Source organism: Melopsittacus undulatus, chromosome 1, assembly GCF_012275295.1.
Source record: "Melopsittacus undulatus isolate bMelUnd1 chromosome 1, bMelUnd1.mat.Z, whole genome shotgun sequence".
NCBI classification, from domain to species: domain Eukaryota; kingdom Metazoa; phylum Chordata; class Aves; order Psittaciformes; family Psittaculidae; genus Melopsittacus; species Melopsittacus undulatus.
In genome coordinates, this window is record NC_047527.1 from 132,926,611 (window position 1) to 132,952,165 (window position 25,555).

Consider the following 25,555-nt stretch of genomic DNA (forward strand, 5'->3'; position numbering starts at 1 on the left):
AGGAGGATTAAAAAAGAACACTCAAAATACAAAGAAATAAGCAGTGGAAATCAGGACAGATGAGGAGTGACAAAGATTATTTACACTGGAAAAAATAAAGAGTACTTTTCATCATTGGCCTTATGAATTATTTTGACTGGTCTGTCAGATTCACTGTAGGAAATTATTACCACCCCAAAGGCAGAGAAAAAAAGAAGTAATGGGCAACAAAGTACAGTATTTGAAGTCATTCTTCTTTACTAGAGACCATTTTTTCAACCTGAAAGCACTACTTCTCCCTAGTTAGTTCCTCTCTAAACATAATTTTTTACATTGTGACATTAAGTTTCTGTCTGGTTTTATTTCTTTCTTTATTTTCAATTTTCCATTCTCCTGAAAACAACACTAGAATGTCAGGGTCCAACACCTTCCCTAAGCCACCTCAGAAACCCAGTGGTATAAACAGCTTTCTAAGATGGTTAGTGAACAAGGGTTTTATTTTCCCTTTGCTTTTGCCCATTTTTGCCTTTTTTAGATAAAACAGATTGTCGTACTTCTTCCATTCAAAGTGCCACTTTTGGTCAGACCACTACTCAGAATCTCCTGGATGTCTGAGAATATAAATAACTTCATACACAAAGAAAAGTTAGTTTAGATATTAAAAAAAAAAACCCCAAAACTTAGAAAACAAGAAAAAAATAACTCACCATGCTTTCAACAGTAAAAAATAACTAAGCATAGGAACAGCCTGTCTATAGAAGCTGCAACATAATTCGGGCTACAGGACAAAGACAGGCATGCTAGATATGGCCACAAGACAAGATGATGGTGCAGGGTCTTCTAAAAGTCCTTTCCAGCCCTTCATTTCTCTTATGCTTGATTGATGGAAGTGATTTTCTAGAGCACTCACGTTTGGCAGTCTTTTTATGGAATTGAAGCTAATACTATTAAAGCACAGTTCGAACAGCTAGATTGCATCAAGAAGTTCTGCTTCCAACTCTCTCTTATGTGCTTGCACTTCCTATACATTTCCCACATTCAGAAGCTGTGTCTCCATGAAATTTTACTTTTAGAAGGTCTGACAGTCAACAGCCACAGGTGGTATTACATCTCAAGCCACACCTTTGCAGTGCTTTTTCACCAACTTCACAAGTATCCCATTATAGCAAGTGTATATCGTATTTCTGTCACCAAGAAACAAAGCAAGACCTGTATCAAGCCAGGTATGCAAGTGGAACAATGAGTTTATACACATAAGCAGACTGTATGATGTAGTGTTTCAAAAAGAACTGCTTAAATATCCTTACAATATGTTGCTGGTCTGGAGGCTTGGAAGGTCTATTTAGTTTCTATTTTTAGAGAAAGGAATAGAAAAATTACTAGATACTTCCTTGAAAGATTCTTGATCACACACAGGAAGAAAGAAGTATATAAAGTGCAAAACATTGTATGGGATAAAATACATACAAGGAAATACTGAACTTGGTATTAGAAATAACAAAAAAAAAAGGCATTTAGGACTTATAAGAAACCTTTCATTAAATTCATTTTAGGAAAAAGGTATGAAGGCAGATCCTTTAATACCATAATTGAAGTCCAAAATTCCCTACAACTATTTCAACTCCTTCCCACTACAATGGATAGCAAGAGAAGAATCTGCTTGCTCCATCCAAGGGAAACTTTAATGCACTATTCTTCTACAGTATCGTCTTCAAAATTCCTAATGTAAATTCCTTTCCTACTCATTATCCCATCAGGATGATTACCTTTCAGCCCTTATATGATTCCTTTCAAATCCTTTACTATCATCCCTCTCAAATCAAGCATGCAGCAGCTAAATTGTTTTTCTTGTTCCCTGATCATCAATTTAAAAGCCTCATCCATACCTCCAAAGCTCTATACAGCTCTAGTATTCCGAGTCCATCCCCCTTCACATCCTCTGACCAGCTCTGTAGCTCTTGATGCCTCAATCAAAACACTTCTCACCTTCTGTCACATGCTTACACTTCAAACGAGGGCACCTACACTGATCATACATAGCAAACATTATGGGTGCTCTTTCTGCAAGTCTGTTAAAATTCAGAGGGATGAAAACAGAGCACAAATGTTTTTTATGACCTTTTATTACTGTAGCCTCAATTCCCAATTTAGGCATCAGACCTGTAAGTAGAACATTCTTCAGAGGACAGATTTACCTACTCTTTCCCTCTGCAACACCACAAAGACAACTATTGAAAAACAATTAGAATAGCAACTAAAAAAATTTGAGGGTGGGAAAGGGGAGGATTATTTTCTGTTGCCATTATTAAAAGGACCTGAACAATAACATACAAGAACGTGGTTTTATTCAGCAACAGGCAACACTGTTTCTACTTTTAAAAGTTGTGCACTGCCAGCATTGTTACCACAGGATCCATTGACTTCCATATCAAGGAATAAGTGTGGGAGGGACTACTCAATTTAAGCAAAGCAATCTTTAGAGTTACTGTTCCACATGGAAAAAGTTGTTTGAAAGGTTTTCAAAGAGGCTGAAAATTTGATATTTCGTTAAACACACCCTGATGTTTCTGGAACACCAACAAGCACGAAGAACACTTAGTCCATCACATCTTGCTGAAAGACTGCTTATTTGCCAGGCTGTATTTCAACTTTAACTTGCATTCTCCTATTGCCTAGTAAGGCCTGTGATTCCTGTGTATTTTTTGTGACTGGCTCTGCTGAATCGTAATATTCCACACACAGATATGTACAACAGTATAGCCTCCAGTCTACAGGAAATAACATAGATCAAAACTACAACTCTCATAATGCACTGCCTCATAAAATCAAAGGATATTAGATAAAACTGCAACACTATTCTGATTCCCACTTAGCTCGACTGGAATTAATACTTCCAGTTGCTGTGTTCTGGATGAGCACTTTTCTTGGCAAATACACTTGCCAACTTCATGTGTTTTCTAAAGAATGGTGGACAGAAGTTTTCCCCTATTACCTCACCCTCAATATCCTACATTCTTTACAAGGTCAATACACTGCTTGTAGGCTACTTCAAAGTTCACTATTTTTTGTATGTCTGAATACACAGTAGCTGCTTCTTGGCCAAACTAAGCTCTGTTTTCTACTGCTGAACCTAATGGTATCTGCACAACTCATTCTGACTCCAACATCTGAAAAATAACCTATTTTCTGTGTGAAAGCAACCCCAGGGTAATATTCATAATTCATATGCAGTATAAATATTTATACACATGCAATGGGAATATAGCACAACCTCTTAAAAGTAATAGATATATTTACACAAAGTGCTAACTGTGTTACTGCTGAATGTAGTATCTAAGAGGGGTTTATAATCCAAAATTGCAAAGCAGCTACTTAATACATCATTAAGGACATGCAGTTGAAATAACATAAGTTACCATAAGTCACATATGCTGCCATTAGCAATGCATTGCTATGTGCTACTATGCCACAGTAATAAAATACTGTCATGGTTTAAACCTAGCTGGTAACTAAGTACCACACAGGCACTTGCTCACCAAAAGAATGTAAAACCCGTGGGTTGAGAAAAGAACAGTTTAATAACTAAAGTACAACATAACATTAATACTATGAATAATGATAAGGGAAATTACAAGGGGAAAGAGTGTAAAGCTAAAAGGGGGAAAGAAAAAAAAAATAAACAGCAGTGATGCACAGTAAATTGTTCACCACCTGCTGACTGATACCCAGCCTGACCCCAGCAGCAATCTGGGCCTGCCAGGTGACTCCCCGAATTTATATACTGGACATGATGTGCTGTGGTATGGAATACCTCTTTGCCTAGTTTGGATCAGGTGTCCTGTTTCTGTTCCGTTCTGGCTTGTTGTGCACCTCCTCACTGGCAGAGCATGAGAGACTGAAAAGTCCTTGATCAGGGTAAGTGCTACTGAGCAAAAACTAAAACATTGGTGTGTTACCAGCATTGTTCTCAGACTGAAAACAAAACACAGCTCTGCACCGGCTACTAGGAAGAGAATTAACTCTATTCCAGACAAAACCAGGATACTGTAATACTCTAATACATAAGCTACAGTACCTGCAGGTATCACCACCACCAATGGATAAAAAAAAACCCTACAGACACCTAAGTGTGCCCCCACTTGCTAGCAGTAAGAATGACTGACACAGAAAAATCAACATGTGTCAACTGGAAAACTATGAAAATCAGCAAATAGTGTATATACATCTAGGAAAAGATACAAACCTGGTATTAGTGAGAGACTGCAACAGTACATAAAGTACTTCCATTCTAAAGATGTTAAAACACTATCAATCCACAGTCTGAAAGAACAGTTTTCTTCCTAAAACTGAATCACCAAGTTAACACCTCAATAAAATAATTGTATCTCATCATAAAAGTTGTAAAAGAAGCAATCTTGTTGTTCAACCTTCAGCAGTTAGCTTGGTCAGCACTTGGTCATGGATATTACTACCATGTGCTACAATAATCCAAAAACATGCAAGCATCCCCTATTTAAACCAGCATTTGCTCACATCATGCAATTTATCCGTGCTATGTTAATATAATTATGCTGGACAGGGAACACAACTTGAAATTCAGGATCTTAAGCAGAAACCAATGAAGTCTCTTAACTTGAGAAAACCAAATTGAAAGACTGGACAAAACACAGGTAACCGCCTGAGGTTGTCACCTATGTGTCTAAACTACCAATATCACTTTAATATCCATACATGAAAATCTATACCAGGTAAGAGAATCAAAATTAAGACAGTGCTTGTAGGATATGGCAACCTGGCTGAAATTGATATTCATTAGAGTACTCTTTGCATGAATAGGAGCATTTGGACTCTGTGGTCTTTATCAGAGCCCCAGCTGGTAATGGTTGAAGGTTAATGCCTTACCCCATTCTGTTCAATTTTCTGTCCTAATTAGTCCTCCAAATCTATAGCTGTGAGCACCAAGTGTCTGTGCTCAAAAGAAACTAATTAATGCTAGCAAATTAGATCAAGACCAAAGATCCAACAGCCAAACTCTTAAATGCTCCTTGTTAATAGGAAGTGTAGCTGTCAATAACTGCTGTTGGTGGCTATAATGAGGCCTCTTTCTTTCATTGAAAGTGATTTCATTTCTCTTTGTCCCTCTAAAAGCTGTTCCATTCCCTAATAAAAAAACATAAAACCCCCACACAACTAAGTTACAGTGGTAAAGCTAGCAGTCTGACCCATTTCTTGTCATCAGCTGGGTTGAAATGACATTGAGGGGGGAAGAAAAAAAGAAAAATCAAATAGGCTGAGTTCCCTTCCTGAACATTTTCTTCAGAGTCCTAACACCAGAGAGAATACTTAAATTGTCATTACCAAGAAACACAATTTGTTATATTTATCCTTTATAAAACCTCCTAAACTAGCAGTTAATGTTGTAAGTATCACCAAAAAAATAAAAACCATGAGATCTAAGATCTCATTTCTTCAAACTGTAATTTACCTATAGCTGTTCTCTCTGCCCAGTTTGTTGGAGCAAAGCTCAATATACCATAATCCCTCTAGAGATTGTATTAATTCACATAGTTAGATGCGATGAGAGTACATGTTCACTGAAAATGTATAATAAAAGCTGTTGTGCACAAACAAGAACATCATATAGAAAATCAGCACCTTACTCTTGAGAAATACTAGACAGGGGAAAACACACAGTACCTTATTACTAGTAATAAATACAGCTGTACACTACCAAAACATCTAAAATAATTTAAACAAATGACAACTGCCCAACATGTACAACAATAATCTCATTAGCTTCATACAGGGTCATATAGGGTCACACACAACATGACTATAATGTACTTTAATATTCAGATAATAAGCACAGCAACAGAAGGTAGTATTTTTCTCGCCTTCTCCTCCTGAAATTTTGTTGCTGGATTGAAACTCTATTCTCAAAATATCGTTGGTTATGGTTTTGGTTAAAAGGGACCTTAAAGATCATCTAGTTCTAACCCATGATACAGCCTAGAATACAGGTGACTTCATTGCAAGTACACTGCTGGCTCATGTTGAGTTCCTCATCAACCAACACCCCCAAATCCTTCTCCGCAGGGCTGCTCTCACACAATCCAGTCTCCTTCAGCCTGTAGTTGCGCTTGGGATTGCCCCGACCCAGGTGTAGGACCTTGCTTTTGGCCTTTTTGTATTTCATGAGGTTGGCACTGGCCACCTCTCCAGTACGTCAAGGTCCTTCTGGATGGCATTCCTTCCCTCAAGCGTATCAACCGAATCACACAGCTTGGTGTCATTGGCAAGCTTGTTGAGAGTGCACTCAATCCCACTGTCCATGTCACCGACAAAGATGTTGAACAGGATTAGTCCCAACACCGACCCCTGAGGAATGCCACTCATCGCTGGTCTCCCCTTGGACATCGAGCCATTGACCACAACTCTGAGTGAGACCACCCAGACAACTCCTTATCCACCGAGTGGTCCATCTGTCTGATTACAGACACCTTCCTCTCATGAAGATGAAGTTATGGGTAATAAGGCAGCATTTTTTTTTCCATCCTCATAAGAGAAGTCTATTCCAGTCATAAAATCAATGATTCCTCCCATGTAACCTCTCAAGCTTTCCATCAAACTAAACAATATGTACACAAGCACATATAATCAATACCTGGTCACAGCAGCTCAGTTAAAAACATTACCAGAAGCTGTCATGTTAACTCACTGATTCTATGATTCTGTGATTTTTTATCAGTTCCTTGATCTTTTTGCTCTGGTGAATTAGAAGATCACTGCATTCCCAGATACTCCTACAATACATGCATTAAAAAAAAAATAATTTAAGGACTGTATTTTCACACTGAGGCAGACAAGCAAAGTTCAGGTATAAACAGTGATTTTAATTGGCTTCAAGAAAAAAAAAGACTCATCAAAATTTTTAAGTGAGAGCTGTCATGTAATGTCCCACTACTGTCTTAGCATCTTCCAGTGCCAGCTTCATGCCAGAGTCATGACTGCAGGTACCAATAGGTTAATCTTCCCCTCCACAGCATTCAGCAAGGGCTTGCACCAATTAACAGAACTTGGCCTGCAATACAAAGGGAAGTGAGCAACGCCACTGAGTAACATCAAGCTGGAATTTGCTAAGTGTTTCACACATTTCATTATCTGCATTTCTGATGGGAAAGCATACATAGTAAGAGTTCTTTTTTTAAGAAGGAATACCTAAAGGTGTGCTTGGGCATTTAAATGTGCAGCATCCCATGCAGTTCAATCAGAAATTTCTTTGGTTTTATGGGCCTTGATGTGTCAGGTGTAAGGGTCATGGTCTAGAGCAGGTGGCCCTTACGGGGACAGAGATAATGTCAGTGACAGGACTGTGGAGTAACTGCACATTATCAAAACTCTCGCTGACACTGGTCATGCTCAAGTGTACAGAAGCCTGCAGTAGTGTTGCATCCCATCATTTTCACTAAGTATCAACATGAGCCCTGAGGAGGAGAGGGCTAATGGGGAAACTGGAGAATGGGAGGAGGGTGGCTGCTTGGAAATGTCCTTTTCCAGCCACACTTTCCAAACCATTTTTTAAAGCCCTGCCAAGTATCAAGAGTTTTTTTCAGCAATGTCAATGCAGTTGCCTTAATTACACAGTTTCTACGGACAACAGAACCAACATAACATTTTTTTCCCAGAGAAGGTCCCCACCTCAGCACCATTTGCCTCCCTCTCATAGGAAAACGAAAATAAAAAGGATGGAAGAACTGTCATCTTGGCCAAATGGGTGTCTCCTGCAACAAGCTTCAAATAAGAAATGGACACATTCTTATGTGCGGAGCCACAAACTGGATCAGGTCTTCGATCATCCAAATTGTTTCCCTTAGTTCACTGCCTTCCTAAAGGCACAACCAGGCTGATGTGATCTATCCCTATATTAACCCTGAAAAGTGTGTGAAAAGATCAGTTTCCTACTTGAGTCCCTGAGCCTTACAAATACAACAACAAATACACAAAACAAATACAACAAATATAACACAAACCTATGATCTCATGACTGACCCATAACCTCTCAGATACCTGTTCCTGTTTTTTTTATTTCCAAGCCAAGTAACACAAAATCAAACTGAACTGAATGTACAAACCTTAAAGCTTGGTATTTCTGTTCTCAAAACTTCTTCTCTACCTAAACCCATCAAATTAAGTTTCAGATTCAGTAACTCTGAACAGCAGAGCATGTGCTCTAAAGAAATTAAATAAACTGTTCTGTAGCTATGATCAAGATCAACCAAGCTCTGGCAGGGCTTTTTTTTAGTGAGTATCCATAGTTTCAGAAGAGAAAGGAGTCATGAACAGCACGGTGCAGCTAGATGAAATCACAGTTCTGATAAGCTAAGAAAAAAACCTTTCTGATGAAAAATGCTAACTTCAGGTTCCTGAAATTCGCTATAATTTTGCTTTAAAGAAATTTACTCAAATTTAATTTTTGTAACTGTAAATTACAGCCAAAACCTTAACAATTTTGAAGGAAAAGGAGCTTCCTGAAGAAATTGTTTCATAAAAGCAATGGATCAGCCAATGGCAAATAAATGATTCTTTTAGCTACTTCAGTTTGAAGGCAAGTATTTCCATACACCAAGGACACACCAATAAAGAAATACATGGATTTAATATTATTTCACACAAACTCCTGCTACAGCCTATAAAATACAGTGAAAAGCCCTTGCATGACAATGTTGTTGGCAATTTTTTTGTTTGTTTGGCTTTTATGATACTCCTGTAATAGCTCTTTGTAATAACTCAGTTTTTTGATACTCCTGTAATAGCCCACAATTTCACATACATAATGTGCATGGATATTAACACAATAAAGCATATTTACACAATGGTCATGGAAAATTGACTAGTATTTCACAGAAAGCATCTTTCTCATCTTAAAATTACTAATATACCCATTTTCACTGAAAAAGTGCTTGAAAATGTTAGAAATAAATCAGTCTTCGACTGAGATGCACTAGTCTTGAGAAACACGCAGCACATACAAGAACTATACTGAAACAACCTGAAAACAGTTCAAAGTAAAATCAAATAATCTAAATAAAATACTTAGTTGATCTTAAAAATTATTAGATGAACACATTTTCACAGTTATTTCATCCCTAAGCTACTCTGATATGCTAACAACCAAGCACAGCAATGGGTCACCCATTTAACTGCTCTAGGGTAGCAGGATCACCTCTTGAGTTAACAAAACCTTTATTTCTTATTTATTTTTTAACCCTTGGGGTTTCTTTTCCCTGGATGGCTCTTGAACACGTGCTGGACAGGCTGTCACTACTTGCATTATTAGCTCTGATAAGCACACAGCTCTAGGTAGTATAGCTGCAGGCTAAGGTAACCAACTGCATACAGATGGACCTCTGTGCTCATGCAGAGCACTACTGAAAGTATAGGGGCTCCCCATAGGGACACATATGAACATAGTGTGATCAAGTAAATTGTAAAGCTTCATTTCCTATACTGCCAATGCATTTACCACAATTTCCTAAAGACGAAATGAAACAGAAGTGTATCAACAAAGAGCTGTTCAACCAAAATTAAAGCACTGAGAGCAAGTTAAATGAGTAGCTGTGTCACTCCGTGTAAACAGCACAATTTCATGCACATGTGTACATTTTGTAGCACACCAACCGGACTGCAGGAGTTTTGATTACTTAATTACACAGCTTTTAAATTCTAAATACACAGCTTACGTTCATAGCTTGTAATTGTTTACGGCACAAAACCTGCAGCCTATTTATTATGATTAACACTTATCTGTGTGCATAACAAGAAAATTTTCACAATGGATTTAAGAGATTATAAACTCTCCTGTTCATAAAACTGCTCAAGCTCATTCTCCTGTGGTTTGGTCTCTCCCCTGTATCCAGATTTAAAAGCTGTACAAAAGTGCTAAACTTATACTACCACCTTTTTTTTTTTTATTAGGGATATGAATGTGGATTTTGCTTGTCTATTTGATCATAAAAACTGCATCAGAAATATTCAGTTTCCACCTCTAACTTCCACACAATTTGATCAAGGCTGGCTTACAGGTAGGTAACAGAGGGATAAGGGGGAGACAGATGCATCTACAAGCCTCATTCTCCTAAAGATACTCAAGTAAACCCTATTCAGGAGAAGGAAGACAACAACAAAAAGATAGCATTTTGCTTTAAGATTTATGGAGGGAAAACCACAGAGAATCTGTGAGGTAATGGTTCACAACTTATAGCTCAAGAATCTCCAATATTGGCTGCTGCCACTGAAAATTAAGATGCTGAAAACAAGTCCTTATCTTACATACAGAAAATTCAGAGAAAAAAAACACACACACAAATCCTTTAGTCTATCCCCAAATGAAATTACACAACTAGCATGCTCTCAAAATATTTTTAACTACATCCTCTTTCAATGGCTCACATTAATTGCTTTTCTTCTTCATTTCCTACTCCCCAACATATACAGAGCTCAAAGTAAAATTACAGAACTATCGTTCAGATGAAAGAAAAAATGTATTTTAAATACGTTCGGCAGCACTGGAAGTTATCTGTCATGTGATGCCACTTCCCTTTGGCAGATACATATTCCCAACTCTTTTCCCACTCACTCAATCTCAAAATTATTACAACACTACGCTTTATGTCTTTTGGAGAACCCCTAAAGGCACCTGCTTGAAAATACACTGGTCATCTTTAACTAGATTTGACTCTAAACCTAGTGACAATTATCTAGAAGCCCCCTTTGAAGTTTCTTAGGTAACAGCAAAAGACAGAAAGCCACATACCATTAGGGAAACAATTATTCTTTCTCCGTGGCAAAAACTGCTGAAGTAGTGCCAGCAAAACAGTATGTCAACAAACTAAAATGCACACCTTTGTCAGTAAATACTGTTGGAAGATGCATAGCAGACCCTGATGAGCATTTGAAGATACAAATATTAGAACAAGTTACACAATGTGGGAGGTTTGCTACATAGCTGTATGAAAGTAAAGAAGTTTCTAACTTTTCTCTGTTTGCGGCATTTGCATTTCAGTAATCAAATGCATGATGAACTTATCTTTTTGTGAGCCACCAACAGAGCTGTACCAGAGAAGATATATTTTCCACAGGAAATGGCTTCTTTAATAAAAAACAATGTTTTATGGAAAAATTGTGCAAGTGTAGCCACTGATGGAACTGTTCTATAACTAGAATAAGAAAGGGAATCCAGGCTAAAGTTACAAACAGCCCTCACATGAAATTCCTTCACTCTGTCACTTGCAGGTCAGCTATAGCAGCAGAGTAATCAGAGCCAGGAGTGCACAAAGTCCTACAGGATGACATCAATGCAGGTAACATTATAAGAACAAACCCTTCAAATAGTAGTAGCTTTACCAGACTCTGAAATAGATGGGGAGGCAGCATGAAAGTCTCTTGCATTACACAACACTTCCCAGGTTACCTTGTGGCAAAGTGTTTAAAAGAGTTGTCAAACTTTACACATTTCTCCTTTGCAAGGAGACAAATGTACCAAACGTGCTGACCTTTACATGATGACAGGAGGCTGGGAGCAGCTTGATACCTAGCAGGTATTTCCAAAAATTAAACACACTTAATGTGTCCCTTCAAGGTGAAGGTGACATTTTAACAGTGATTGAGAAAGTAAGTGCTTTGCAAAGAAATGCAAGTATGGAGAGAGCACATTGGAAACAGATGTTTGGAATTATTCCTCTGTTGATGTCGGTTTGTATCTGTTTTTTTGTTGCTGAGCACAATGTGAGTGTGTCACCTACAAACACCTCTCGTATCTGTACACTTTCAAAGGACAGTAGCAGAGTTTTCTATCCTATTTTAAAAATTTCCAAATGAGAACTCCAGTAGGCTTTCAACATATTTGTAAAAAACATACACATGCAACACCTCCCGATCAGTTTGGAAGAACAAGAGACTGACACCAGGGAAGATGGACATTTACCAGCTCAGTTTCAAGCAAAAACTTTGCAAAATTTGTGGATGGGATTGAAAAATGAGTATCATCATTTAGGAAGTGCAGGGAATGATGCACTGCTTCCACTGGGATCCACCCATCTTTGTAAGGTATCTTTTTTTAGCTCTGACAACCATTAAAAAAAAGTACAGAAATAAACTGAACTTAGAACCAGGCCTTTGAATTGCTGTACCATTACGTGTTAAACAATTAAGTATGTTCAATAATATAGCACTAAATAAAAAGAGTTTTACTCATACTTTCAGAGCAAAAAAGGTTTTTGTGCCATTGATAAAGAACAAAAATTATTTTAAGTACTCTTTATTTCATCTTTATCTCATCTTAATTTCTTATAGTGTACATACCATACTAGTATGCACATATAATTTATAAATAAATATACATATATTAGAATTGCATGCTCAGATATTTTTTACTGATTGGTTATGCAATTAAAAAAGTTTAGAGAGCACAGATCCAGATGACAAGAGGCAAGTGCCCTTGACTGAAGGCATGACACTTGTATAGAATAATTCTGTGGCCTGATTTCTCTCCTCCCTCTCCCTCCCCATTCTTACATTCCTCTTATACCAGCATTCTCAGCTAACATGTGTGTAAGTAGCTCTTTCTGGCACTTCATAAAGTTTTCTTCCAGGAATACATGAATATTTGGGTGTCAAAAGTGATGATACCCAACTTTAAAGAGTTATTGTACAGTACTCTTCATGAACAAGTCATTGTGGAAAATATGCAGCCAAAGCCAACATGACAGATTTGTATGTTTTACTACTGGTTTTGCAGTGAACAGGTAAGATACAGATCACCCATATTAATTCTTTGACTACTTGACTCCAAAAGCAAGGACTATATTCAGGGCACAAAAGTGAATACATGTGATTTCCCAATGAATATCTGACTCTTACCTTGCACTTGATCTGAACACCGCTCCTTGGCGCGGTCCCTCATTATTTGTGGAATCAAAACATCTTTTTCTACATGTCTCAGCTTAGAATTTTCTGCAAGAGTGGAAACAAAAAAAGGTTTTTTTTTTTCCTATCTACACATCAGAGAAAGTCAACCTACAGCAACAGCACAGCATTGCTTACATAACATACACTAGTATACTAAAACAGGCAGCAGAAAATACCATGGAAACACAACACAGATCAAAAGGCAAGAAAGTTCAAGATTTAAAATTGCTCAGACAAAAATATGAGCATTATTCTGAATACTTCTGTTCTGCTTCACATGCACAATGAACCAAAAATAAAAAAGAACATTCTGGCAACACATTCTAATTTCTGCCTTATTAAACACAGGGTCTGCATACAGACTGCATAGACTTTGAGAATTACTTTTATTTCCTGTTACTAGTATCTTTCTATGTATGTTACCTGTACAAACTGGTTTTTTACTCACTGTCAACGCTAAGAATATTGAGAGCACAGCCTGAAATTTGTATTGCTCTATGGAAGACTTCAGCTCTTAAAAAAACACTTAAGAAGCCACTTCAATGAAGGATCTAGGAGGTTTTTCATTAAGAAATTCAACTTTTAAAAGAATATATGCTGCTGCCTGTATTCTGCTCTTAAAAGCATAGATGCAGTTTACTTTCAGTTGTCTCAAAACAGAATTCGGTACTCTGGGTACAGCTGGTGATTTTGAACAGCTAAATAATACATAAAAAATACTGCATTTCCAAATCCACTTTCTTCAAAACAAAGGGATGAGAATTTATCAAGCAAGGCTTTTTACTTCCTAGCTTCTGAGTTAAAAACCATTTGAAGGACATTTGTTCAGAAGTTTGTATAGTCCAACACAGTTATAACCAAGTATGTGGTTTTCATCCTTAAACACAATTTATTCATCCTTTGATGTTGATATTATGCTTCAGAATAGCATCAACTGTGATGCTCACATTATAAGAACTATAGTGCCAGATACACTATTATTTTGAGTGACAATCATTTAATTTTAAAATTGCTTATTTAAGAAAGTAGAAGTGCAAGGTACTGAAATTTATGAAATAAATAAAATTTTAGTTACCTACAGATTTCAAATACTATCCTTCAGAGCATCTGCAGTTACTTCTAAATCAAAAAGCAGAGACAGACATTTCTCTAGTTTTTTTTAAGTCATCATCATTTAAAGTTTACTAATGCTATGAGGTTATATTACGAGCTTACACAGTATTGAGTATGTGCTATTATTAGGAGAATCTGGCAACAAAACAAAGGATTACAATGAGCAATATACACAATCTGAACTAAAACATTTCTCCTCAAAAATTTCTTACTTGGAATTTCTACAGCAAAAGAAAGAAAACAAAGTGTCTTCTATAAATACAACAAAAATACCAAACACAAATAGTTCATGACTTAGATTTGGTTTTATGCTCAGATTTTCATGACTGAGATAATTGCAATTAAATATCCTTCATTTTAACTTGCTGCAGAGTATCAGTGCAATTACTGTGCTGAGTGTTTATGTTACAGACAACACAAAGTTGTCATAAAACTTTTAACCATGTTTTTTAAAAAGGACAAATGAGTTCAGCTGAACGGCATGGCAGGGAACAGCAGTACCAAGATATGTATATGCCTCAGCTCTACTAACTCCTGTCACAGCAAGATGGTACTGCAATAATCCTGCCCTCTCCCAATCCCTATGATGCTCTTTCTCCTCTGCCTATTCAGATGTGCTCTGTAGCCCTGTGCTAAACTGAAAAAGGAAGTTAATTTGGTTTAGTGGGAAATACATTTATTGTCAGGCAATTTTTCAGGTAGATAAACAATCCATTTCACTATACAACTGCGTAAATTGCCCATGAGAAGGAACTGCATGGGGCTAGGACAAGAAAGAAGACTAAACTGTCAAAAGCACAAATGGATAAATTACAGGCTAAGTGTCCCACTCCCTTTTATTTTTGCTTTTAATTTGAATTGGTTATACTAGTACTCAGAGTAGGCAGAAACTAAGCTGATCTATGAAAGTGAATACAGATAAGCAAGTGGTTTGCTAGCTGTCACCAAAAAGGAAGTTTTAACAGTTCCCCATTCACCGTCACCATATCATCACTATTACACAATTAAGCACACAGTGAGTGACCAGTTCAAGACAGAAAACTAACTCAAATACATGCAAAAAAAGTACTTCTCAGCTAGCTTACACTTTGGAGTAACTAGATGTACTTATCAGGGTTCTAATAGTTACTTCTTTTAACTTTTATACCCCAGCATACATGGAAGTGTAGCAGATAGCACAGAAGTCTCTAGGTCTCTGGAAGGGCAGGTGGGCTTCCCCCAGTGGAGAGGTGGTGAGAAGCCTCCAAGGTTCCCGCAACAAAGCACAGGGCTCCAAGGAATAGATCAGCCAGCCACTACTGGCAAAGAGGAGAAGCAGACAGTAATGCAATTGAAGGCTAGCAAGGAAACAGGACAAGAGCATCCTCAGAAATTAAAAAACAAGAAAGAGAGAAGGCTTCACTGTTAGAACAGTCAAAAAGGATTTTCATGTTTTATCTTAGCTTAAGTACTCAATTTTTTGTTTGATTATTCAAAAGGAAAGGGGCATTAGACTGATAGCAAGAAGTAGCTGTACTGTTAACACCAGCTCAACCAGAACCCAAGGGGTACTCCAGGCAAACTCCCTCTTTTTAGTCCCAAGTTGTCAAACCTGCACAGGCTGAGAATGCAGGAAGGAGAGGGCACACCCAGAATATGGACAGTGTCCAGTATAAAGAATCAGAAGAGAGCTACAACAGTAATCCAAAGGTTATTATTCAGTTATATAAAGGAAACAGGAATAAAGACCACTACAGTTTTTAAAAGGAAGTTTGGTAGTATCAATTTTTAAGCCATGAAAAGCACCTGTAATTCAATCATTTATAGTGTCTAGGACATAGTTTAGGTGTTTGGGTGCAACAGTCTCTCCAAATAGCTCAAATACAGATGTTCAGCTTGGGCAGTACTGTATCTGCTCATGGGTTTCAATTCTAACATCTTGAGTATTTTAATATTCTTCCTTTACTCCAAACTATATATTACATTAAAATTACAGTGATTTTCCTTCAAGGGTAGTAAAACACTTGAGTGAAGTTGGTATCCCTAGCATTTATACAAAATAGTAAAGAAAAAAAAGGTACAAATATAAACAATACCAGATGCCACCTAGTTTATGTGCAGACTAGCTGCATTTTTGATATCCATGTATAAGCACTTGCAACATCATCATCAGTCCAATCTAATCAGTTCTGCAGTAACATATATGGTAAGAACTTTCAAAGAAACAACACCTCAGACACAAGGCTTCATCAAAAAACATGAGACAGCCATGATGTGAAACCACCAATTCCTTTTGCCTTTTTTCAACTATATTACAGTTTCCAGAATAAATACTTTTCTTCCTTTGAAAGTTCACTATCCTGCACTAAGATAATTCTTATTCGAACACCAGATTTGCTGCAGACTAATCCCTACAGAATAACAGACATTACAATAGACTACTACTATTGTATCTTCAAATCATCAATAAAATTGCCCCCCAACATGCAAGAAACAATGTTTTCCCACAGTCTGCCTTGCCACCAACATCCTCCATGCACTTTGCCTGGTCTTCTCAGTAGGCTGGTTTAGATTATCACAGCCTCCGACCACAAAGTGAACCAACAAGAACATGTTACCTCTCAGCTTCCAGAGAGCCAGACAAATGTCAACAGCAGCTTTTCCTTCTCACGCTACCAGCCAAAACTCTGGCATGTTTGTTAGACTAACTTAATACTCTGAGATACTACCTTTACCTTACATTCTATTGACATTTGCTAATACCACTTACAAGGGACAGATGGATGAACACAAGCTAATTGAGTAAATGTTACAAAAGCAGACTAAATACAATTAACAGTAAAAACTAAGTATTTTGTAAAAATACATTCAGAATTTAAGCCAGAATTAAAACCAAATGCGTGCTTGCAGGCATTACAGCATCTAAGTCAGCAGCTCCTTGAAAACGTGAACGATGCCACAGCAAAGGAATTTGTGTGGTGAAACTACTATTTCCTTAGAGATTAGCACATAACAAAATGCTGCTGCTCCTTGTGGGGACAAGGAACAGAGGAGAGGATAAGGAACAGGTATCCAGCTTATAAGCTTGCAGTTGCTAGAAAAAAAGACTGAAGGGGAGAAAACTACAGAAAAGGGAATACCTCTGTGAAAGAGAAATTGTTTTCCACACATCTTAAGCCCAGTGTAAAGAATTCAAGGAAGGAGAGAGAGATTACAGAACTGGGAGATACCCCTATTCATCAAAATACTAAGAACACATTTAAGACCCGCTCCTTTTTTTTCTTTTCCCTACAAATAAAACCTGTGGGGTTTGGCAAATCTCAATGCTTGCAGCAGTTCTCTGGTTGCATACAATATGTAGCGCAAAAGACTACAATAGTAATAGTTTTTTGTGATTGATCAAAACCCCAAGCTGCAAAAGCTGTTTATTGCCATGGAAGGCCAAGGACCAGAGCAATCTGCTTTAATGGTTCTCATGATTTCTGTAAAAATAAAAAAAAATAAATAAATCAGGAAATAAATATACCAATATGAACAAGAGCATCACAGTAGCTACAGCAGAACACAGCCAGAACAGCCCAGAATATATATCAATTTCACTCCATATGGAAACTGGGAAAGCAGATGATGAATATGCTCCTGGCTTCCTAGACTCTGACTGCAGGATTGAGGAAGGCCTTGAGACCAGGGTGCTACCTGTGCTGTAGGCAGCAGACCTCTAAGAAGATGAGAATGCAACACAAAGCTTCTTTACAGTTCTAATAATGAAAGGGACTGTAGTGGCTTGTCATAGTAATAAGAAGACTATTACAAAAAGGGGTTACTAAAACAAAAGCTCTCCTAGAAGAGTGTCCTAGAGATCTTATCACTTTTCTTCATACAACACAGTTGGTAACTGACTTACCCTTTCCTCACTTCTGCTGGTAGTTCACAGCAGGACGTAAGCAATTTATCGCTTCCATCTCACTAATGACTTCAGGTAGCAGGGACACAAATTACACAGAAAAGTTGGAAAAAAGCTGAAGACTTGTCTATCCAGAGATTTACAGAAGCCTCAAACCTTGTGCAAAGAAGCAAGTCGAGTCCAGCAACAGTTTTTGAAACATGCATTTCTTGTTATCCAACCTGTGATTTGGATTTTCTTGGTTCAGTTTATTATGCACATTTAAAGCTCTAATGTGTACTTTAAATACTATAGCTATTTCAGTAAGAATCACAGCATAAACAGAGAAAGTTTTAGCAAGTTTCAACATTTTCACTAGCAACTATGTTTCTCTTAAAGTCCCAGTTATACAAGCTTCTAGGTATCACCTTACTAGCAAAAATGCTGTAGAAAGTTCACTTGTTTGAAGAATACAAATTTAAAAAATTAATACTCTTCAAACTGTAAACTTTTTTTAATAACTTTAATTATTTTGGAACTTTTTTTTTTTAGTCCTCCTTGCTATTTTTTTTTCCTGCATGTTTTCATCAGCTGCCATCATAGAATCAACTAGGTTGGAAAAGATCAGCAAGTCCAACCGTTACTCCAGGTCAAAGATAAACAACCGCCAGTGGACAGATTTCTAAGATACTTTGGCTTTTTAAGCTAAGAACTAGAACTTGAGAAAGTATTAATGAAAACTTCAGCAGCAGAAATAGTAAGAGTTATTACAGTGAAAGGGAAGAGAAACAGGAAGATAAGCCCAGAATTCCCATTTGTTAACTCATACCATGTTTAAATTAAATCCCCATCCTAAAGAAGTGTAAGACAGCTGTTCCCCTGGAAGGGAAGGAAGGTCTTGCATTCGTCTGTGATGAGCCCACTAAACTTGAGTTCACCAGCCATTCTCTCATGCTGACCTCTGGTACAAACAACACTTGAAGTTGGGCTGGAGAATGAATAACAAGTTTATAGGTAAGCTATGTAAGTACATTAATTTGAGGGATCCAGTTATTTCTTGTATCACTTGATAAAAAAAAAATTCTATGCTGTAAATACTCTTGTTTCATCCCAAAGTTTTTGTTTAAAACACTTACATGTGAGCTACTTGTAAAACTACACTGAAAAAGTACACTTTCATTAGTAACAGAAGCAGCAGCACAGTGTTAATTTCGTGGTTATTGGCAAACATTTCTTTCATCAATCACACTATTGGCTCTAGAAGCTAAAGTTTTTCAAAACCCATTTCAGATTTATTTTAGTGTACCTGGAACAGTGTTTTGGATAAGCAAAGATAATTATAACTTACTATTCCTCCAGGAAGATAATGCATTCAACTCAAAAATCTTATCTCCTTTATTCTGCCCAGTTTAGCCACTTTATATTAAATAAAAGTTACCAATCTTATGCTAAGTCATGTGAAATCATCTGCATGTATGTGTAGTATAAAAACAGTTATCAAATAAATGTATCACTGAATATACTGGCAATTACTTAAAACTTCTACTTGAGTACACTAAGTCATGTATTGGAACAAAATAATTTAGAGACAGACCCATTAAAATCTTGGGAGGAAAAAAAACACTTGTTTCTAAAATGTGGGGGGGGTTCCTACAACATTAATTTTCTGTATTGCAATGAGTAATTTTAGTACCCAATCCTGTAGCCTGTGAGGGGGCTCCTGTGCTCTTATTGCCAAGAGATTCATGGGGCCAAAGTAACAAATAATTTCAGCATACTGCTTTGTAACCTAGGTCCTACAAAAAACATACAGGATCCTGCTAAAGGATTTCACCAATTAGAAACACCCAATGTGAACCGGCCTGATGGACCAGGACCAAACACCTTTATGCATATGTGAAATGCTAAGGAAAATGGTAATTTCACTTGCACACAAGTGTTTGCATATGTGCTATAGTGTAAGGTTTTAAGGTACTGAAGGACACCATAAAGTGACAGAAGTGTTATAATTCAAGAGAAACAACATTCATGCTACCCTGAACCCTGATTTAAAAGCAAAAGAGGCTGATCAGAGCAGCTTCTCTACACAGCCATTTTTTCTTCTTTAAATGTATATGAATAAACTTTGATATAAAAAGTTACAGATTTTGAGATCTTTCTATCTAATACTGACATAATTTTAAATTAAGATGGAGCACAGAGATGACAACACCAGGGAAAATTTCCAAAGCTTTAACTTCTCACCATTCTATCGTCACCTCAAAGTCAATTTTCACCTTTTTCACTGGCTGAATTTGTTATCTTACATTTTGCTTTGGGGCTTATGTTCTTGCAGTATGGCAGTACTGGATTACAAGAATACTGACAAGCCTGTTTGCCAAAAATGAACAATGGCTATGCTACAGCAAGTCTGTAATATCTAGAAAGGAAAGGAAAAGCATACCAAAAGCAGCACACTTCTTAGTAATTATATGAGGATTGCAAATGCTCATACAACTAGTGAGTAATAGCTAAGGCCAAGCCTGAAGTTGCTTGTGAAGATTTTTGACACAAGGAGACTTTTTTACACTCTTGATCACACAGCAAAGTCAGTTACAGGCCCTGAAAATTAATTACAGATTGGGGCTTAATATTTACTATTGATAATAATGCATGTTCATTAACAACTAGCCTGAACTGTTGTTCAAGTATGACAAACCTGCGAGTTAGGAAAAGTTAGGGGTGTGCACTACCTCTAAGGGAACACCCCAACCCACCTTAAATCCCTTCTTACAGTTATAGATGAGGATTCCAGCAAAATGCACAGAACACAAAGTCAGTAACAAATAGTACCATGGACTGGCCAAGCACTAAAATAGCAGACAGCCTTAATTTCGCCATTTTAAAGATTCTGAATACTTCACTTGGTAACTGATGTAAAATCCTCAACACAACTTTCTGTCATTTAAACAAAGACACCATGAAGCAATATTTCAGCAATCACATAGACATTTTGCATTTTTTTCTGGGACAGCAAAAATATATTAACAGTACAGAGTCCTGTACACAGAGTTCCACATTTCTAAGCAAAGCCCTAACTTTTGAGCACTTCTTGTCTCAAATCAGTCCCAAATGTACAAACCCTATTCCTCCTGTGTCTTTCTAACTGACAATGGATGTTGCCCAAGAATTCACTTCTTACTTCTACCTGAAGTAAGAAACAGAAAGGCCCTGCAAAAATCACAATCTACCTGGAGCATATAAACCAAACAGACTACATAGAGTTCTACAGTGACCTCAAGAACTGTGCAGCAATTTGCATCAGAAATAAGAGATGAGTAACAGGTAAAATCTGCATGGAAAGAGCAAAATACTCAGATGAAGAAGGGGTGCAGGAAAATCTAAGAACAAGTGAAACCCCCAAACAACTATGAGAGGAGATGCTATTCACCTCCGATTTCCCACCACACCCAACACCACTAATAGGTCACTCCAGCACTGCATATTTCTCTGATTTTCAGGACTGTGTGGTAAGACATAAAGCAACACAATGTAAATAACAAATACAATTTTAATAAAAAGGCAAACGTATTACCTAAAAGTTTAACTAAAAGCTGAAACTGTTCTTCCTTTTACTTATATATTTTTGCCCCATAAATTCAACATTGCTTTATCTCCCACTACTTCTTCCTATCTTTTGAAGCCCTATTTTCATCCATTTTAGTATATCCTCCTTCCACTGATATCCTACTGCTGTATCTAACAGCCTAGGCTGCAACATGATTTAAGAAACAAACATGTTAAGTAGCTTAGGAAAATTATGAAATCAGTCTTCTACCCCTCTGTTTTTAAAACCCCCAAAAATGTCCAGGATGTGTACCAAAGCCAGTACTGCGTATTCAAGCTACTGTCAATAACCCTACTTCTTTATACATTTGTGAATCTTTGACTAGGAATCCAAACATCACCATCTGAAAATGACAGCTATAACTAAGTGCACAGTAAAAATAAAATGAGTTTTCTAGTAACCTGTAACTTCTACTACTGAAAACCGCATCCTACAAGACTTTTGGAAGTGCTGCATACAAAAAACAAACTTCAGTGCTGGGCTGCAGCACATTCTTCTGAAGGATAACACAAGCCAGTGTAATATGAAATTCTGTCAAGGGATTTGTCTACCTATTTTCTGGATGCAATCACCTACTGACACAGCCACAGTTCTCTTTCAAACTATGGCTATCAAAAAACTCCTCCCATATAAATCATTACACAATTCACAGATTCCAAATTCTGAGGTTCAGAGGACTCACTGATATTTGCACCCTATCCTGTTGGAAAGCCATGAGAATATTTTTAGTTTTTGTGACCATAAATCAAAGCACCGTCACAGTATCAATTTACTAAACTGTGATTCTCCTTTTTTCTCGTATGTGAACCAAGAAGCAGTTAACAATGATGATGTGAAGAACTACCGCACCCTGTGTATCCGAGTTAACACCTTGGTGATATGACTAGGGCAGCTCACACCTCTTAGAGACATTGTTCCAATTTCTCTACAACCTCACTTAGACATCTCCACTTTTAAGTCACATTCTGAGTTTTTTAACAGAGCTGTAACAGCCAGTGACTGATGGAGGGGAAGGGGAGCAAAGGGGGTATAAGCAAAAGATACTGGATAACAAGGTAGAGCCAGTAAGCAATACCACTGCTCAGTGGATAAACCTCACTATTGGTGTCACATATCATACCCAAACCACAGCTAACCTAAACCACAGTATTACAGTTAGTACTTCTACCACAGCTCTCATACAACATGGATTAGGAGAGACATATAATGTCATTATAGACATAAATAGGCAACTCTTATGAACTTCAGTGTTTGGAGCCCTTCTTTGTGCTAAATAGTTTGAATAATGTAATAAAACACTATTCAAATACATCTTTTTCCAAAAGACAACTGGGAAGCAAAATTACACTACAGATGAACAACCACCACTTGAAATGCAGTGGTAAGTTTTATGACATTTTTCTTAATTTAAACAGATCAAAGCTGAGATGATACAATCAACAAAATCAGAACTTGATTACTCGACAAATGGCTTATCTGCAGGGCCTGCAGAGCTGGATCCAAGACAGGTTACCATTACAAATTAAAAGCTTCAACTTGGCCAGCACCCTTTGACTTTTGAAGAAGCAGCCACATGGACCAAGATGCACAGTTGGCACCACGGCAGTTCATTCCTAGCTACAAGTGTCTTAACACCTTGTGTTAGCTGAAACACACCAGCACCTTGCTGGGTTCATTCTGCTAGGGGACTGGCCTTTTAACTATAATGTACCCAGCTGAATGCACCTGACTCAGGAACAGGGCACATGAGTATCACGCAGGTGTAAGTGCACAGGCTTAAATTCACTACAGGGATACATGGCTGTAACCCTCTGGACAAGAGCTTGATAGCACAAACTTAGGAGGACCTCATAACCTATTAAGCTGCAACATATTAAACTAATGATATTGAATGGAGTGGGGAAATGGGCACTTTGGAAGGGAGAGCGACCCTGCAGGCACACCAAGGTAGGCTGCAAGAGTGAGCTAACAAGACCCCATGAAGTTCAACAAAAACATGTGCAAGGTGTTACACCTGGGTAAACAGAACCCGAGAATGAAGCATAAGCTGGCGTCTACCAGGCTGGGGAGCAGCTCTGTGGAAAGGGCCCTGGGGGTCCTGCTGAACAAGAAACTCGGCATGAGTGGAGTGTGCATCTGCTGCAACGAAGACAAGAAGATGCTGGGCTACATTGAAAAGCACATCACCCGCAGAGATAAGTAAGTCCTTATTCCACTCTGCTCTGCGCTTGTCAGGCTATACCTAAAAGACAGGTTACTCCTAGGGAGATTCCGGTTGGACACATGAGGAAAACTGCTCACAAAGACAACAATCAGCCATTGGAATAATCTCCCCCAGTGAACCGGTAGACTCCCCAACTTTTAAGGTTTGCCTGGACAAAGTGCTGGGGCAACTACTCTAGGTCGTGCTTTGCCTAGATCCCTGAGGTCCCTTGCAACACGGTATTCCTTGCTTCTACGATAACCTTGGTGATTTGCCTCTCTACTTGTTACACAGCGCAGAAGGCCTCAGCAGGCCGGGCTCCGCGGACCCCTCAACGCCCCGGCGCTCGGGCAAGGCTGGGCGCCGCGACCCATGTCTTGCCACTGGAGATCACGGCCGCGGCCGCGGGGAGAGCGGGAGGGAGGACGCGGAGATGAATGCGCTGCTCACAGGATGGGCCAAGTCCCTCGGAGTGGCCCTTTCCTGGCGCCGCAGCCCAGCCGGCTCTCCTCGCTGGTTAGTGTGAAGGGGACAGCGGAAAGCGATGGGGGTTACCCACAGAGAGCCCTGGCAAGGCGGGCTGAGGATAAAGGGGGAAAGGAGGGAGGAAAAAAAGAGGGGGCGCGACGCTGACTGCCGCCGGCCTGCCCAGCTGCACGTGCGGCAGCCGCCCCTACCTGCAGCGCCAGGGGGAGGCTCCATCTGCAGCTCCGTACTACGGAAACGGCTGCGCACGGCCCTGTCCCCCCACCCCACCCCCCGGTCACCACTGCGCAGGCGTGGCACAACCGAGCACCACCTCTTCTTCCCTCTCTGGGCTGGCAAGGAGGAGGAAAAGCGCATGCGCCAGTGGTGCTGGGGGAGTGGGCGTGGGGCTTAATAGGAGTGGAGGCAGCCATGTGGTGGGATAGTTTGTATTAGGAGTCTTTAAGCTCTTCCAGTTTTAACCCCCCGCCATCGGTAGGGATACCTTCCACTAGAGCAAGTTGCTCCGAGCGCCGTCCAACCCGGCCTTGAACACTGCCGGGGATGGGGCAGCCACAGCTTCTCAGGGCACCCTGTGCCAGTGCTTCAGTAGCCTTACAGTCGCTGAGGGAACCTTTGGGGTGGAAGGTGAGAGTTACATTGGTGGGTATTTTTGTCAATGAGTTAGTTAGTTTGTGTCCTTTAAAAAGAGCTTTCCAGTGTAGTGGCTGGGAAGGAGGACTACATTACTGTGACAGGTGTAATGGAGGAATCAGGAAATTTTGTGTCCCAACGGAAACTAAGGAAAAATACTACTACAGAAACTTGTGGTAGGTTACTACAAACCTCAGTTACTTACAGCTTACATTTTTTTATCTCTGTGCAGCTCAGCATCAGGGGTTTCAAGTGTCTCCATTTGATACTGTATCAGTGTCCTGTGATTTTTCCCATGATTTTATATGTAAAAGAAGGATCCTGCCATGTAAAACATAGAATGATTATGGAATCCTAGAATGGTTTGTGTTGGAAGGGACCTTAAAGCTCATCCAGTTCCAGCCCCCTGCCACAGGCAGGAACACCTTACACTAGACTGAATTGCTCCAAACCCTATCCAACCTGACCTTGAGCACTGCCAGGGATGGGGCAGCCACAGCTTCTCTGGGCACCCTGTGCCAGTGCCTCAGCACCCTCACAGGAAAGATTTTCTTCCTAATGTCTTGTCTAAATCTCCCCTCTGTCATCTTAAAGCCATTCCTCCTTGTCCTGACACTAAATGCTCTTGTAAAAGTCCCTCTCCAGATTTTTTTGTAGGTCCCTTTTTGCATAATAAATGATAGCAATCAAAAGGTCAAACAGATGC

The 25,555-nt window shown here is 38.7% G+C and overlaps 1 protein-coding gene across 1 annotated transcript in view; it reads right to left on the reverse strand.

Annotated features, from left to right (window-relative positions):
- The window catches only part of CMC1 (C-X9-C motif containing 1), a 41,312-nt gene extending 16,838 nt beyond the window's left edge, over nt 1-24,474 (reverse strand). The window contains exons 1-2 of the mRNA XM_034068752.1: nt 24,408-24,474; nt 12,898-12,990 (exon numbers count right to left, since the gene is read on the reverse strand). Coding sequence (XP_033924643.1) covers nt 12,898-12,990; nt 24,408-24,432 — 118 coding nt within the window. The 5' untranslated portion in view covers nt 24,433-24,474. The remainder of the gene's footprint in view (nt 1-12,897; nt 12,991-24,407) is intronic.
- Between the last annotated feature and the right edge of the window lie 1,081 nt (nt 24,475-25,555).